The sequence below is a fragment of the Anolis carolinensis genome, chromosome 4 (genome assembly GCF_035594765.1).
Source record: "Anolis carolinensis isolate JA03-04 chromosome 4, rAnoCar3.1.pri, whole genome shotgun sequence".
NCBI lineage: Eukaryota > Metazoa > Chordata > Lepidosauria > Squamata > Dactyloidae > Anolis > Anolis carolinensis.
Window position 1 is genome coordinate 147,074,267 of NC_085844.1, and position 16,764 is coordinate 147,091,030.

At 41.5% G+C, this 16,764-nt stretch overlaps 1 protein-coding gene across 5 annotated transcripts in view; it reads right to left on the minus strand.

The window, feature by feature from the left end:
• Window positions 1–16,764, minus strand: part of abca4 (ATP binding cassette subfamily A member 4) — a 137,136-nt gene that overhangs the window by 62,439 nt on the left and 57,933 nt on the right. For all 5 annotated transcript variants that reach the window (XR_010005305.1, XM_062977959.1, XM_062977958.1 and 2 more), the window contains 4 exons: window positions 11,557–11,762; window positions 10,914–11,090; window positions 3,164–3,386; window positions 1,617–1,838 (listed from right to left, as the gene is read on the minus strand). Coding sequence is in view for 4 of the 5 variants with exons in the window: in XM_062977959.1 (XP_062834029.1) it covers window positions 1,617–1,838; window positions 3,164–3,386; window positions 10,914–11,090; window positions 11,557–11,762 (828 nt within the window). In the remaining variant the exon portion in view is untranslated. The remainder of the gene's footprint in view (window positions 1–1,616; window positions 1,839–3,163; window positions 3,387–10,913; window positions 11,091–11,556; window positions 11,763–16,764) is intronic.

A 16,764-nucleotide genomic window follows, 5' to 3' on the forward strand; every position in this document is an offset into this window, starting at 1 on the left:
ATATCAGATGTTTTAACTCCTGAAGGTTTTTGTTGTGGCCTCCATCCAAGGTAAGAAGCTCAAGTTCATAATGGGGGGCAGGAAATGAATATGTTATGGGCTTTCCCAGGGGGGGGGGGCGTGTCTGTGTGGCTACATGCCATCACGAATCAAATTGGGATGGCATGAAGCCACCCCAAAGTCCTTGATTTTGCCCCTAAAACTAAGCCAAAGGGAAATCCCTCTTCCCCTTCCTCTTGCCTTCTGAATTGCCCTTTCCTCTAACCAGGAGGATGCTACAGACAGGCCCCGTGATTGCCAGCCCATTTGGGGTATGTTTTAGGGGTGAAATCTGAGATTGGGGGGAAGAGGGTGAGTGCCCTCTCACACCCTTGAGCTCTAGAAGCTCAAAAGTGTGAGATGGCTGTGGAGATTGACCCCCAGTATCGCGGAAAGGCTCAATACTTCATCAGACCCGGATCTTTCATTAAGGTCCGGATCTGATGAGGTATTTAATTAATGAGGAGTAAACTTGTGAAACCCTGGTTTACTCCACATTAATTTACTTTTACCAGAGGCATCGATTGGACGCCTTCAGTAAAACTGAGACAGGTCTCTGATTAAAGGTGTGTCTGGAAGGGCCCATAGTCATGAGCACCTCAAAGGTAAACTAATTCCTTTCAGGCCATTCTTAGTGTAGGTTCTACAGAGATATTCACAGGAACATCTCAGCAAGCAAGAGTCCAAAAGTGGCAGGCTCAAAACCCAGAAACGTCAATCTATGGCTGATACCGAATGAGAACTCCCTCCTGGGCACACAGAAGACTGGGTGACTTGGAAAGCGCTGAACAGACTGTGGTCTGGCACCACAAGATGCAGAGCCAATCTTAAGAAATGGGGCTATAAAGTGGAGTCCACGACATGCGAGTGTGGAGAAGAGCAAACCACAGACCACTTACTACAATGCAGCACAATGGAGGATCTGTTCAAAGCGACACCAGAGGCACTCCAAGTGGCCAGATTCTGGTCAAAGAAAATCTAGTCTAAAGTCAAATTTTCTAACTTTGTATTTTTTAAAATACATTATAACTGTACTCCCAATTTGCTTCTGACACAATAAATAAACAGTGAAAGAAAAAAAGCAGCCACTGTGTAGACGGGAAAATAACAAAAAAAAATCAACTCCTTTTCACAGGGCTTTGAATGAAAAAACATGCCTTAAATACAGATCTCTTTATGAATTACCAAAACTTCACATTAAAATAGAGAAACATATTGAAATTATATTTTTATGGTGATTTTGGTGTCAAAATAAAAATACATATATGATGCAGAAACATACAGCTTCTAAATATTTGCTTTTTTTGTTATGTCAGAAGTGACTTGAGAACATACTACAAGCTGCTTCTGGTGTGAGAGAATTGGCCATCTACAGAGACATTGCCCAGGGGATGCTTGGATGTGTTACCATCCTGCTGGGAGGCTTCTCTCATGTTCTCGCAAGCTAGAGCTGACAGACGGAAGCTCACCCCATCTCACGGATTCGAACCGGCAACCTTCAGGTCAGCAACCCAACCTTTAGGTCAGTAGTTCAACCAGCACAAGAAAGCGTGATAGGAAGAAAGGCTTCTTCTTACTGCCATAATCTTTATGTTAACAGTCAGACGATCCTGCCATGCAAAGCAGACAATGTGAGGTAAGTAGAGGGTGAAGTAGATGACTCCACTACAAGCGGCTGCCATATTCGCCTTGGAAAAAAATGTACTGAGTAGGAAGGCCTCCATGATACTAGCAGTGGTGAAGGTCAACAGGAACAGAAAGAGGAGATGAGGGTTGCTGTAATGAAGCACATCCCCATGCTACATTGAGAAAGCAAAGGGAAAGAAATAGAAAGATTCAATTAATCACATCTTTCCGTTTTGTGTCCAACAGAAGTTACTCGGAACTCTTCTATTGATAGTACTATCTTGTTCATGGTTACCCCTAAACTGAGTTTGAGCATTTACATGACAATTGTTATGTGCTTTCAAGATAACTCCAACTTATTGTAACCTTACTGAAGGATTTTCTTGGCAAGATCCAGAGGAAGCTTAGGTTAAGTAAAGGTTTCCCCCGATATTAAGTCTAGCTGTGTCCAACTCTGGGGGTTGGTGCTCATCTCCATTTCTAAGCCAAAGAGCCGGCATTGTCCGTAGACACCTCCAAGGTCATGCGGTTGGCATGACTGCATGGAATGCCGTTACCTTCCTGCCGGAGCGGTACCTATTGATCTACTCACATTTGCATGTTTTCGAATTGCTAGGTTGGCAGAAGCTGGGGCTAACAGCAGGAGCTCACCCCGCTCCTCGGATTCGAACCACCGACCTCTCAGCCAGCAAGTTCCAAAAAAGTTTACCATTTTTTTCTAAGGCTGGGAGATTGTGAATTGTCCAAAGTTAATTTTTATTTATTTTATATTTGATTTATTGAACTTATTTGGCTTTTCTCCCAGAGTGGGGTCCAACACAGCTTACAATAATTAAAAAAGATCAAGTTCAAACATTTTATTAGAAGGGGTAAATAAGAATTAAACAACAATATTATTAAAACATGGTTAAACCACCTAAACATATTTAAGACATAATTTCCCATAAAGATTACAAATGCAGCACATGACTTTGCATATACACTACTGCTCTCATAGTTAAAAATCAAATGCCTAATGGCAGAAAGAAATAACGCAAGAGCCAACTGGACCTCATGTGGAAGGGAGTTCCATAGGCGGGGTATAGTATCTGTGAATGTGGTGGGGCTTAACGCTCACAGTGGTTTTAAAAAACAACCTCTGTTTATGTATGTGTGTATGTGTGTGCTGCCTCCGTACTAGGGGCATTCTTAGAGTGCATGCAATGTTTAGAATGTGACCTGTCAAGACTAATTCATCCCGAGGCACTGTCAGGAAGGCAGTCTCATGAGTCTGAGAAGTGCATGTATCAGTCTCTGTCAAGCACTGATGCTGCCTTTGGGGGTTCCTTAAAGGAATGTGCCTGCTGCTACGTGCTCAGAAGAAGCCAGATCTCCAGGATGCCTCCTCCTTTTCTTATGCGTAGCTCCCACTGTTTCCTGGCAATAGCTGCATGCAAGTGTAAAATGGCACGTCTGGGAGAACCTCCCCCAGCAACTCCCACCCAGAGGTGATACTTACCATAATGAGGGCCGTCAGGAGAAAGGTGCTCACAGCCATCATGATGAAACTGTCTAGGAACCATGTGAACCAGATCACCCCATTGGTGACCCCTCTGTTCTTCATGGCCTCCTTCAGTCTCATCTCTTTTTCCAGCACGATGCTTTTTACTATCATGGAAATGGAGTAGATCCAAGCCAGCACCATGAAGATGGGGAAGGAACGGGTCAGAGTAACCATGAAGCTGCCCAGACAAGGAACAAAACAGGAGTGGCGTAAGCCATTTCCAAGAAGCAACACAAAAAGAAGTTAGTTATAGGTATACATATAAGACACGGCTATAAATCTAGGAGATGTCCGAAGGGTACAAACGCAGAAGGGCACGGCAGGATTTATTGTCATAATTATTGTTTCTTTCTCTTGCAATCCAAACAATGTTTCCCTAACAAGGTTGGTTCAAGTGCTTTGCTATGGCTGACATCTCTGGTTGGATTAGTCTGCAGTGTCTTTCAGTCAAAGCAGAGCACTTGATGAACCAACCTGGACACAGCGTATTATTGGAGAACACAGAAATGCTGGACCATGTCAGATTACACAGAGAAGCCATTGAAATGCACAAGCATGTGGACAATTTCAACAGAAAGGATGAAACCATGAAACACAATCTGGCTACCAGTATTAAAAAAAACCCTCTAAAATCAGGACAGTAAATACAGAGCAACACTCAAAAACAGAGGAATTCCAGACATGAAACAATCAGGACCAGCTAACACCTCCCAACAAAGGATTCCCCCAGGTAAGAAAAAGCCAGTCTTTGAAGTTGCAAGGTCATTCAATGCTAATCAAGGTGGCCAACTAGAGTATTCACACTTGCCTCAAGCAGATGAGAGTTCTTACTCCCATCTGGACCTTCCCCACTTGCATAGTTTTCCAACAGAACTCTCAACCTCTGAGGATGCTTGCCATAGATGTGGGTGAAACATCAAGAGACAATGCTTATGGAATATGGCCATAATAGGTAAAGGTAAAGGTTTCCCCTGACGTTAAGTCCAGTCATGTCTGACTCTGGCGGTTGGTGCTCATCTCCATTTCTAAGCCGAAGAGCCGACGTTGTCCGTAGACACCTCCAAGGTCATGTGGCCGGCATGACTGCATGGAGCGCTGTTACTTTCCCGCCGGAGCCATACCTATTGATCTACTCATATTGGCATGTTTTCGAACTGCTAGATTGGCAGAAGCTGGAGCTAACAGCGGCCGCTCCCACCAGGTTTGAACCTGGGACTTTTCGGTCTGCAAGTTCAGCAGCTCAGTGCTTTAACACACTTCGCCACCAGGGCTGCAAAACAGAATACATAATACAGCCTGGAAAACTCAAAGCAGCCCAGTGCTGGGGGAACTTTTACTTCTACTGTGCCAAAAGGAAGATTAAAGGATTCTTCTCACTCTCCCTCCCTCTTCTCCTCCCTGGACTAGTGCTTACCCAAGGAGTGTAGTGCTTGCCCAAGGAGTCTTGGAGAAGTTAAGTGTGGTCACCAGTGTTATGTCAAGTTCTGAACCTAGTGGTTTAACACTAAGGGTTTCTCGCATGCAGAAGTAAAAAAAAGGGCATTGCCTCCTGTTTCCCATTTTTGCTAAAAGTTATGTCCCTGTTCAAAGGGTTTCACAAACAGTAATGAATACTCTTTCCATGTCATTCTGAGGTAGGAATCTTATTCGGTGGTTCTTATCGCAGGAGCCCTGTGATCAGTGACACGCCTTTCCCAAAGATGCCATCCAGAAGCTGAGTCGGCCCTCTTTCCCTCACTATGCCTCCATGCTGAGATAATCGAGTAAGCACATGGAGAGTAGCAATTAAGGGAGGACAAAAATAAGCCTTCATGGCCACATCATGTGTTTATGGGATTATCTCTGTCTGTTTTGTCCACCACTTTGGGGGTGGGGGAGGGCGGCACCACATTTGGATCCAAAGATAGATTATAATTAGAATAGGATTAACCAGAGATAAAAGGAAGGAGTAAAAGAAGCTCAGAGCTAGAGGATTTCTCACCTTAGGTGTTAAATGAGATGACTACTATACAAGCAAGTCAAAATAGCACTATTTCTCCAGTGTAGCCCTACAGAGTGAGGTGCCTACTTTAGACAGCAGATATTCTGGGCTAAAGCAGGCATGGGCAAACTTCGGCCCTCCAGATGTTTTCGACTTCAACAGCTGTTAGGAATTGTGGGAGTTGAAGTCCAAAACACCCGGAGTGCCAAAGTTTGCCCATGCCTGGGCTAAAGTATTGTGAGTTGTCATGACATAGATGCCATGACATTCTGTCTGGTCCCTAAACTTACCTACTACCGTGTTTCCCCGAAAATAAGACAGTGTCTTATATTAATTTTTGCTCCCAAGAATGTGCTAGGTCTTATTTTCAGTGGATGTCTTCTTTTTCCATGAAAAAGAATTCACATTTATTGTTGAACAAAAAATGAACATTTATTATATACTGTACAGTAGTTATCATCACAAACCAGCATAACCAGACAAACTGTGAATCATATCAAGAATTTCTTGTTACTACCATTATTTCCATGTACAACTGGTATGTACATTTACCAATCCTGCATGCTTTGGTGTTCTGTTCGGCGGGCATGCTTCCAAACAAAAACTTTGCTAGGTCTTACTTTCGGGGGAGGCCTTATATTTAGCAATTCAGCAAAACTTCTACTAGGTCTTATTTTTCGGGGATGTCTTATTTTCGGGGAAACAGGGTATGCTGTTCCATCATCCATGTTCCAATAGGAGTTAACTGCTAGGCCAGTTGATTTCTATGTATTCTTTTTTTTTTCCCCAGGAAGCAAAATGTCTCCACATGGCATAAAGCATCAAGGCCTTAGGTTTCATTCCAAAATGGGAACATTTAATAATGCAGATACATGTACAAGTAGAGGTACAGAGATCACAAAACGTTGCCCATGTGAAATCTACTCTGAGACTATGGACCTCATCACATGTTTTATTTATTTAATATTAATATTAATATCAATAATAACTTTATTCATATATCCCGCCCCATCTCCCCAGCGGGACTCGGGGTGGCTCACATGGAGACCCAGAATACAGCATAAAATACAACCACAAAATACATTAAAATACATAAACATATAAGACCAAAAGCATATAAAATACAATAAAAACATACTCACAACCAACCAATAGCCAGGCACCGTGAGCATAATCACGATTGGGGTAAGGCAGTAGGATTTACATATGTGCAATATCTTGCAACCTCTAAACCTGACCAGAATAAAGTGCAATGGCTGGGTGTAGGTGGAGATGAAGGACACCGTCAATTTGTAGCAAATCAGTCAAACGTACATCATAATAGTCAGGTTTTCAGCTCTTTCCAGAATGTGGCCAGAGTGGGGGCTAGTCTAATTTCCCTCAGGAGGGAGTTCCAGAGCCAGGGGGCTACCACAGAGAAGACCCTCTTCCTCGTCCCCATCAGCTGCATTTGGGATGGCGGTGGGAGCAAGACAAGGCCTCCCCGGCAATTTAAGGGTCCTAGGATGCTTGCCAGCCCATTGAGGGACGGATGGGCATGCAGCCCATAACGTGACGTCTCTCCATTTCCAGCTGAGGCTCTACCCCCAACTGGTGTGGAAGCGTCCTAGGATGCTTACTCATCAACATGGAAGGCTCCCATTTTGAGCCAACACACTTCTGCCCTGGTTGGGCGATACTTCCCCCATTTGATGGGAAAAGTGTCATCACTCTGTCACACCACACATCTGCTGTTTCGCTACACTTGCTGGTGAAACGGCACCGGGGTGTGTGTTTGTGTGTGTGATAAGGTCCTGTGTGTTGCATATAGTAAAGCACTGCAAAATCTCATTTTCATGGCATTAAGTCATTAACTCCCGCAGGCCTGTAGCCAAGATTTTGATGGGGGGGGGGGGGGGCTGAGTCTGAGTGAGAGAGGATCTACCCAAGCAAACCTTTTGTATTGTTATCCCAATACCCACATGCATATGGGATATATTGAGCATGATGATCAGATCATGATATGAATAAACATAGCAGTTTGAATAATAAATGAAAGGCCTTCTAGCGGATCACACTAAGAATTTTGAGGGGGGGGGGGGCTGAAGCCCCTCAAGCCCCCCTCCCCCAGCTACATGCCTGAACTCGCGGCATTAAATCACAATGCATTTCTGTTTTCCAGCATAGTTTTGCAACACAACTGACTGCTTAATTTTGTTGTTTCCAACTCATGGCAACCCTAAGGCAACTCTATCATGGGATTTTCCTGGAAAAAAATGTTCAGAGGGGTTTTCCCATTGCCATCTTTTAAGGCTGAAAGAGTTTGCCTTTCCGTGTCTGAGCAAGGATTTGAATCCTGGTCGTCCAAAATTCCAGTTCAACACCCAAAGCCATGATACTGTACTTGATAGCCTAATTACTACTGGCTTTAAAATGTCTACTCAAAATTTAATTTATAATGCAAGTAAGTATTTTTCCAGACTGGAGGTTCTCTTTATGTACGAAATATGCTGTGTATCTAATGGTCATTATCTGATGGTGGGTTTTCGCTCACAGAAGTATTATGTTATCACTTAATTCATTTTTAACACCTGCATGTTTTGAAATACAGTAGAGTCTCACTTATCCAAGCCTCGCTTATCCAAGCTTCTGGATTATCCAAGCAATTTTTGTAGTCAATGTTTTCAATATATCGTGATATTTTGGTGCTAAATTCGTAAATACAGTAATTATGACATAACATTACTGCCTTATTGAACTACCTTTTCTGTCAAATTTGTTGTATAACATGATGTTTTGGTGCTTAATTTGTAAAATCATAACCTAATTTGAGGTTTAATAGACTTTTCCTTAATCCCTCCTTCTTATCCAAGATATTCGCTTATCCAAGCTTCTGCCGCCCGTTTAGCTTGGATAAGTGAGACTCTACTGTAATAAATATGTGGTTTATTTTTAATGACCCTACTGAGATCAACCACCAGAGGCCTCTCTGTCTTCAGAGGTGACAACTTTCAAGATAAACACAGAAGCACTGAAGCTTTAGCTGTTCTTCTACCACAGTATAATTAAGAAGAAGAGGCAGCACTGAATAACTTTGACAATGAGGTTATGAGTGATACTATGAATGGGATTTCTTCTAGTATGGTGAATTTTATGCTCTTGATTTAGCTCCCTTTTTTTAACAGAAGAATTTGGACTATCAAAATGGAGCGAAAACAGCTAAAATAGGAATTAAAATATTTTCCCTGTACTGTAAACAAGTTATCCAGGGTTAATGATGATTGATGATAAATCAATGGAATGCAAAACCTCGAGGCAGCGTTAGATCTCTGGCCTGCCAGGTCCCTGCTTCTGTAACTTGAAACTGTTTGTTCCACCTATAATCTCAGGACAGTTGTACATAAAGGGAAGTTAAATTAAGAGGCTGCAGGACCGGATATTATTGGCTTCTTTTAGGGTTTAATCCACTGAACCCTTATGTTTTCTAGCATGCTTCTGTCCACACACACACACACGCACACACACATCCTGATCTGTACCACAAACAGGTGAGCTTTTCAAGGGTCCCACTATAGTTGTTATTTACTTAATCTGTCCTCCAAGATGTTCAGGCGCAACTGAGCTTCACTGACTGGGCAAGAGTTTGAACACTCAGCTACCCTCACATCTATGGCCTCATCTACACTGCCATATAATCTAGTTTGAACTGCATTATAATGGTCAGTGTAGACTCATGTAATGCAGACTGAACCATATTGAACTGGATTATATGAGTCTACACTGTCACATAATCTAGTTCAATGCAGTTACTCTGCATTCTGAAACTGGATTATATGGCAGTATAGATGGGGCCTGTGAGGAGTTGTAGCTCAACATATCTAGAAGGCATTAGGGTTTGCCAAGGGGGACGGGGGGAGTGAGGCTACTTTAAACTTGTGTTTTCAAAGGCTTTCATGGCTGGAATCACAGGGTTGCTATGAGTTTTCCGGGCTGTATGGCCAATTTCCAGAAGCATTTTCTCCTGATGTTTCGCACACACACATCCTGATCTGTACCACAAACAGGTGAGCTTTTCAAGGGTCCCACTATAGTTGTTATTTACTTAATCTGTCCTCCAAGATGTTCAGGCGCAACTGAGCTTCACTGGCTGGGCAAGAGTTTGAACACTCAGCTACCCTCACATCTATGGCCTCATCTACACTGCCATATAATCTAGTTTGAACTGCATTATAATGGTCAGTGTAGACTCATGTAATGCAGACTGAACCATATTGAACTGGATTATATGAGTCTACACTGTCACCTAATCTAGTTCAATGCAGTTACTCTGCATTCTGAAACTGGATTATATGGCAGTATAGATGGGGCCTGTGAGGAGTTGTAGCTCAACATATCTAGAAGGCATTAGGGTTTGCCAAGGGGGACGGGGGGAGTGAGGCTACTTTAAACTTGCGTTTTCAAAGGCTTTCATGGCTGGAATCACAGGGTTGCTATGAGTTTTCCAGGCTGTATGGCCATGTTCCAGAAGCATTTTCTCCTGATGTTTCGCCCACATCTATGGCAAGCATCCTTAGAGGTTGTGAGGCGTTGGAACACTTAGAGGACAGGGGAATTCCAGACAAGAAACAATCAGGGCCAGCTAACACCTCCTAACAAAGGATCCCCCAGGCAGGAAGCTTCCAGGCTACTTAATGCTAATCAAGGTGGCCAATTGAAACATTCACATTTGCCTCAGGCAGACAAGAGTTCTTTCTCCCACCCTGAATATTTCACACACATATAAACCCCACTTGCCTAGTTTCCAACACCTCACAACCTCTGAGGATGACTGTCATAGGCGAAACGTCAGGAAAGAATGATTCTGAAACATGGCCATACAGCCCGGAAAACTCACAGCAACCTAGCAATTTAAACATGTTTGCCAAAAAATGACAAAACATCACTAGAAGCATGGTTCTTAAACTCCCCAATTTTCAGGGGATTCCCAAGGTTGAGGTGCCCACACCACGTATGAGACCAAAAATAAATTAAATTCTGCCAGGCTACTCAGTGAAAACAAATATTATTCAGATTTCATGAATGACCATTTTGGAACATAGTACTATTTCTGAAGAGAACATGAATATATTTTTATGAAAGAGGAAGTAAGAGTACTCTGGGTTGCTGTGATTTTTCCAGGCTGTATGGCCATGTTCTAGAAGCATTCTCTCCTGACGTTTTGCCCACTTCTATGGCAGGCATCCTCACAACCTCTGAGGATGCCTGCCATAGATGTGGGTGAAACGTCAGGAGAGAATGCTACTGTAATATGGCCATACAGCACAGAAAACTTGCAGCAACCCTGTGACTCTGACCATGAAAGCCTTCAACAACACAATCAGTACTCTCTTCTTACAGGAGAAGTTCTGCAGTTTCTTCCATCTTTATGAGTTCTGAATGAATCAATAGGAATTTGTTTTGCAGTGGATCACACCTAGAGTCTCCTTGCTGTTCTGTTTCATAAGCATTGAAATACTATGTTGTTTTTTTTATATCTGGTTTAAATAGGACAGCACAACTCTGTTGTTTTGGGGGATGGAGTGGGGTCAGTTAGTCTACTCTAATACCTTCATTTTAGAGCTTCCCTAGCTATTCAGCAAGATCAAAAGCTAAATTAGCTAAGCCTCCCATAAAACACACTGTGCCATCCCCCTTCCTCCTCCCATTTGTTATCAGGAACAGATCCCTGGAGCTGCTGTAACTCACACGTCATCTACAAAGCACGGATAGGGCATTTGCTGCAGGTAGATCCCGGGAGGCACTGCCACCCCTGTCTGGGCTTTGATAATCCCATGCTCAATCATGTCTTGCAGATAGGCAAATCCTCCCCAGATGTAGCGCAAGTCATCCACTGGGTCAGCCCTTGGACCAGGATCCCAGTACCTGCAAAGACAAAGCACATGGTGAGCCTAGAAAGCTGAAGAGTTATTGTATATGTTCCTAGAAGATAAACTAATGTAAAATATTATAGTAGCAAGAACCTGTGGCCTACAGTAATCATTTCACCCAAGTAAGTTTGTCTCAAGTACCAGACAGCAGGGTCAGTATTCTCATTAGGGAAAACTCACGGCAACCCAGTGATTCCAGCCATGAAAGCCTTCCACAACACATAAAAGATTTGTAAAAATGAATTTCTTTGTTAACTGATGAATGCTTGTTTTATGTGAAATAGAGCTCTTTCACTTAACCCATTACAGTACTTTGACAACTGGAGTACTATTTGTGTAATTCCGCCATAGCTACCAAATGGTCTGGTTTATACAAGGACCCCAATCGCTCCAACCCAGTTTCATACCACAGTCAAAACATGAACTTCTGAATACCTCAGAAGATGGAAAACTATAGTCACCTGTCTTTGATTTTATTTGTTTTTTCCACTGCATCTATATCCATTCGAATCTTGTATTTCACATGAGGCGGCAACTGGCTGGCTGTAGGGTCCAGATCAGGGAAGATGACAGCAGCCCAGAATTTATTTTCCTCCAGAAGACAGAGAGCCTGATCAGCTACCTCACTTTCGTCAGCTTGGCCTTCAAATTTGTCAAGCATTAAGCACTGCAGATAGTAATGTGTGAGTAAAAAACAATACATTAACATGGCAAGGAGACTACTTGCATTAGAATGACTCAAACACAAATTAGTTCACTTTCATTTCACTCCTTATTCTACAGGAAAAGCGAGAAATGGTATCTGAGTGGAACTTATCTCATCATGGTTTGTACAGATACGGTCCTGTCATCAATCAGTGGCTGCAGCGAGAAGCAAAGTATTGATACAGCCATGTTAAGCAGGGTTTGCAAAGCAAACTAGGGTTTGGACAAAATTAGAAGAAATGTTTTTCTGCCTATTTTTCCCACACCATGCATAATTCTAAATACTTCTATCTCATTTCCCTTACTTAACCCATCCTACAACTAAATTGCCCAAGGCTCCATCTACACTGACAATTTAATGCAGTTTCAAACCAGTATTGAAGAAAATGGTTTTGCTGTGCCAACTATTTCATAGGAAATCCCAGAACCAGTTTGAGGCCTGGATGGTGATCATACAATCACCAGAACATTGATATACATGTAGTATTTTATTTCACACACTGTTGTGGGGGGTTATTGTCTAGCCATCAAATTGCACTAAATGGTCAGTGAAGATGGGGCCCCAAATATTCCAGCTTCTATCCTATATCTGAGGTGTGAGGAGGAACACCAGCTCATGTCGGGTTGGGGACACAATCAGGGCATTGCTCCCCTCAAATGATAATTCTATGCTGCAATAAATGTTTCTGTCATTCCCTACATTTCTAGCATTGTAGAGGGAGACACTGAAAATCATTTACATCTAGTATTTTGATATACATGCTGTGCTCATATTCCCTTCGTAACTGCCTGCTCTGTTTCTCTCAATGCATAAGCTTTCTCTGTATTTTACAGAAGTTTCAAGTTACTGCAATGCTAGAAATTGTGGGATTTAAGGAAAATTAAATTAACAAAATTGTTATTTTCTGGAGAGGCAATATCCTCAGTTCTGATAAAGGGATTTGCTGATTGCACCAAAACATTCCCAAAACGAAAGGTGCTTAGTAATTACGGTTCACTTTCAGTTGGGACTACTCTACCCTAATTGGGACTAACAATAGGATTAAGATGCATTGTTTGGCCTGATACAAAGAGCAAAGACAACAATAGCATGCATCAGAGATATGTTCTCTACAGGAAATGCGTATACAATTCCGTTGGCTCCAACATAAACAATCTCTTCCTTGAGAAATGCAGAGGTTAAAAAAAAACCTAGCATACACACCCAAAAAAGAGAAGTACTTGAGGTTTGGTTAGAATTGGGAAATGTTTCCAGAACGTGAAATTCGCAGATATGACGGAATCAAACCTGAACCGCAATCAACAAACAGGATTCTAGACTCTACTATACAGTGCACTTTCTAAATGCTGGTGAAGTCAGTAATTCCAGTAACTGTGCAAGGTAGTTCTGGACTAGTATTGCAGTTCTTAAACTGTAGTATTATTGTAAAGTTCTTAAACAAAAGGAAAATAACTTATCCCCACACAGTGAGTTCCTAAAAGAGATAAGATCTGGCTATATGCAGTCTTAACAACTGTACTATATTAGTTTTCTCTGACAGACCCTATGCTGGAACTGTCAATACTGATATAATGGCATTGAACCAAACTCTGTACTACCATAGAGAAAGCAGATGGGGAACTGCATTAATGGCATGGCCAGGATGATGGAAAAAACGTAATCACATATTTGTATCTTTCTGTCACTTCCTCACTTCCAAATTAGGGAGCTGTTATCAGGTTTTCATAGTGGCAAGTGAGCAGACAATATTCGGTACCTAAATTGACTGGGAAGAAATGTATTTAATTACCACGTTTCATATGAGGCCACAGAGTTAACTTGTTTGATCGTATCTCCTTGATGATCTGTTGCAAGCCAACAACCAACAATTACTGTACATCAAAGTGTTCACAGACATGTAGTTATTTAACAGGCAGTCTTTTCTGAAAGGTAATGTCTCCTTTGTTTAGCTCTGTCATCTAAAGAAATGTTTGCTAGTTTGCTCAAAGTGAAGAAAAAAACAGACACAAGTACCTCTGCGTAAAAAGTTCCTATTCCTGTTTTAAACTGAATTGATATTACAAAAGATGTCTTGATTTGATATGAAAACATTAAAGCTATGTGACATATTAATTACATGTGCTTTAAAATATTGAATACAAATGATATATTATTAGTAGTACAGTAGAGTCTCACTTATCCAAGCCTCGCTTATCCAAGCCTCTGGATAATCCAAGCCATTTTTGTAGTGAATGTTTTCAATATATCATGATATTTTGGTGCTAAATTCGTAAATACAGTAATTACAACATAACATTATTGCGTATTGAACTACTTTTTCTGTCAAATTTGTTGTATAACATGATGTTTTGGTGCTTAATTTGTAAAATCATAACCTAATTTGATGTTTAATAAGCTTTTCCTTAATCCCTCCTTATTATCCAAGATATTCGCTGCCGGCCCGTTTAGCTTGGATAAGTGAGACTCTACTGTACTATCATTATTTATATGGTTATAATGATGATGATGAAAAAGAACAAAATGATTAATTTTATTATTATTATTATTATTAGTAGTAGTAGTAGTAGTAGTAGATGGAGGAGGCGAAAGAATGGTTTACCCCAAGGCAGTGTTCTTGCACTGACCTTGTTTAACATCTTTACTAATTACTAAATTACTTTACTAAATGCAGCCACAGCCAGCATTCACAAAGAGCTTTATATATGCTGATGACCTTGGCCTAACAACACAAGCAAAAGACTTTGAAACAGTTGGAAACCAACTTACTAATGCCCTGAAAGATCTCTCCAGCTACTACAAAGATAGCCACCAGAAGCCTAACCCTGCCAAAACACAAGTGTGCACTTCCACCTACGTAACCGTGAAGTCAACAGCAAATTGAAAGTTACTTGGGAAGGCTAAGATCTCGAACAATGTTCCCATCCTAAATATCTCATTATCACCTTAGATCAAACACTAACATTTAGGAAACACTGTATTAACACCAAGCACAAAGTAGCTGCATGCAATAACATCCTGAGGAAACTTACTGGCAGCGCATGTGGTGCAGACCCAAAATTAATAAGAACATCAGCCCTGGCTTTGTCTTACTGCTGAGTATGCCTGCCCTGTTTGGCATAACTCTGTCCATGTGAAGCACATGAATATAACACTGAACGAAACATGCAGAATAATCATAGGATGCCTCAAACTTACACCTGTTGACAGACTCTATAAGCTAACTGGCATCCCCCCCCCCCCCGGATGTGCAATGGGAAGTTGCTGCTAACTGAGAGAAATAAGGTTGAACACTGTGAAACTCCAGGAAACAATGCCCGACTGCTCACTGGAGGGAAGTATATTAGAGGCAAAGATGAAGTACTTTGGCCACATCATGATAAGACAGGAAAGCTTGGAGAAGGCAATGATGCTGGGGGAAAAGGAAGGAAAAAGGAAGTGGGGCTGACCAAGGGCAAGATGGATGGATGGTATCCTTGAAGTGACTGGTTTGACCTTGAAGGAGCTGGGGGTGGCGACAGCCGACAGAGAGCTCTGGCATGGGCTGGTCCATGAGGTCACGAAGAGTCAGAAGCAACTGAACGAATAAACAACAACAAAACTGTGAAATCCACTCACTGTATGGCTATCAGCCTCCTCCCAGTAGACTCAAATCAAGGAAAAGCTTCATGAGAATCACCACTCCTCTTAATGTTCCCCCAGCAACAGCAAGAGTATTTCTCTGGGCAGCTAAACCAGAAAACCCCAAATGGATGGCCCCCCACGAGGGTCTGCCTCCAGGGGCAAACCATGAATGGGCAACTTGGAAGTCCCTGAACAGACTCAGAAGTGAAGTGGGCAGATCAAAAGACAACCGGGCTAAATGGCACTATCTAGAAGAATCTGCCTTTTTGTGTGACGGTGGAGCAGAACAAACAACTCTGCTTCTGTATGCTTGCCCACAACGCCTTGCCTCATGCACAGAGGAAGAACTGTTTAAAGCTACAGAAAATGCAGTCAGTGTTGCCTGTTTCTGGACTAAAATTATTTAGCTGCTTGTGCTCCCTCTATTTTATTAGTTTATACCTATTTATGCAATACTTTTGACACGAAATAAATACATTATTATTATTATTATTATTACTACTACTACTACTACTACTACTACTATTATGGTGATGATAATGGTGCAAATAAAATGCTCTGAACAAACTAAGAGTCAAACTATATGTAATAATTAGTCGCATGAGCATTAACGGCCATTTGTTTCAAAAACAAAAAAAGTAATATAGCTGGAAACTCTGTGGAGAAAGGTTGGTTCTCTCCTTCTCTTTGATATCTCAAAGTCAACATTTCTTTCACCAAGCTGTTTTTATTCTAAATATAAAAGTTATTTTCTTTGCCAATTTAATATATGTTACTAACAGTTTAAGCAGCACTTTCTGGAATCTAAAAGCTCCTTTAGCTGCACCATTAGGATCTGACTATGCTCCATGAACTATCAAGTTTTTAACAAATTTATTAGATGCTTAAATATAAAGTAGAAAGGTGCTGATCAAGAAATGAAAGCTTATTGCTTTCTTGGATTTGCAAAATCAGCCAGGCAGTGTTTTAGACAGAGGCCAACTATAACTACTATCATCATCATCATCATCATCATCATCATCATCATCATCATCATCATCAAAAAGTCACTCTTAGCAAACAAGAAAACCAATACTTTTTGTGGTTTTATTTATTTATTTAGGACAGAAAGGAACTGACATGAGAGGTCCTCTCAGTATTCTTGTTTAATATACTGAAAGCTATCTCCTCAAAAGTCAATGCTTATGCAGTGCATGGCCTGGTGATGAGGTGTGATCAGGAAAATCTGTGGACTCTAGATCATGGTAACCTATTGTTACGCACTCCATTTTAATGTCCAAACACACGTAGATATGGAATTGTTTAGTTAAACATTTTGAGTCCCCTTTTCCTCAGTAACACA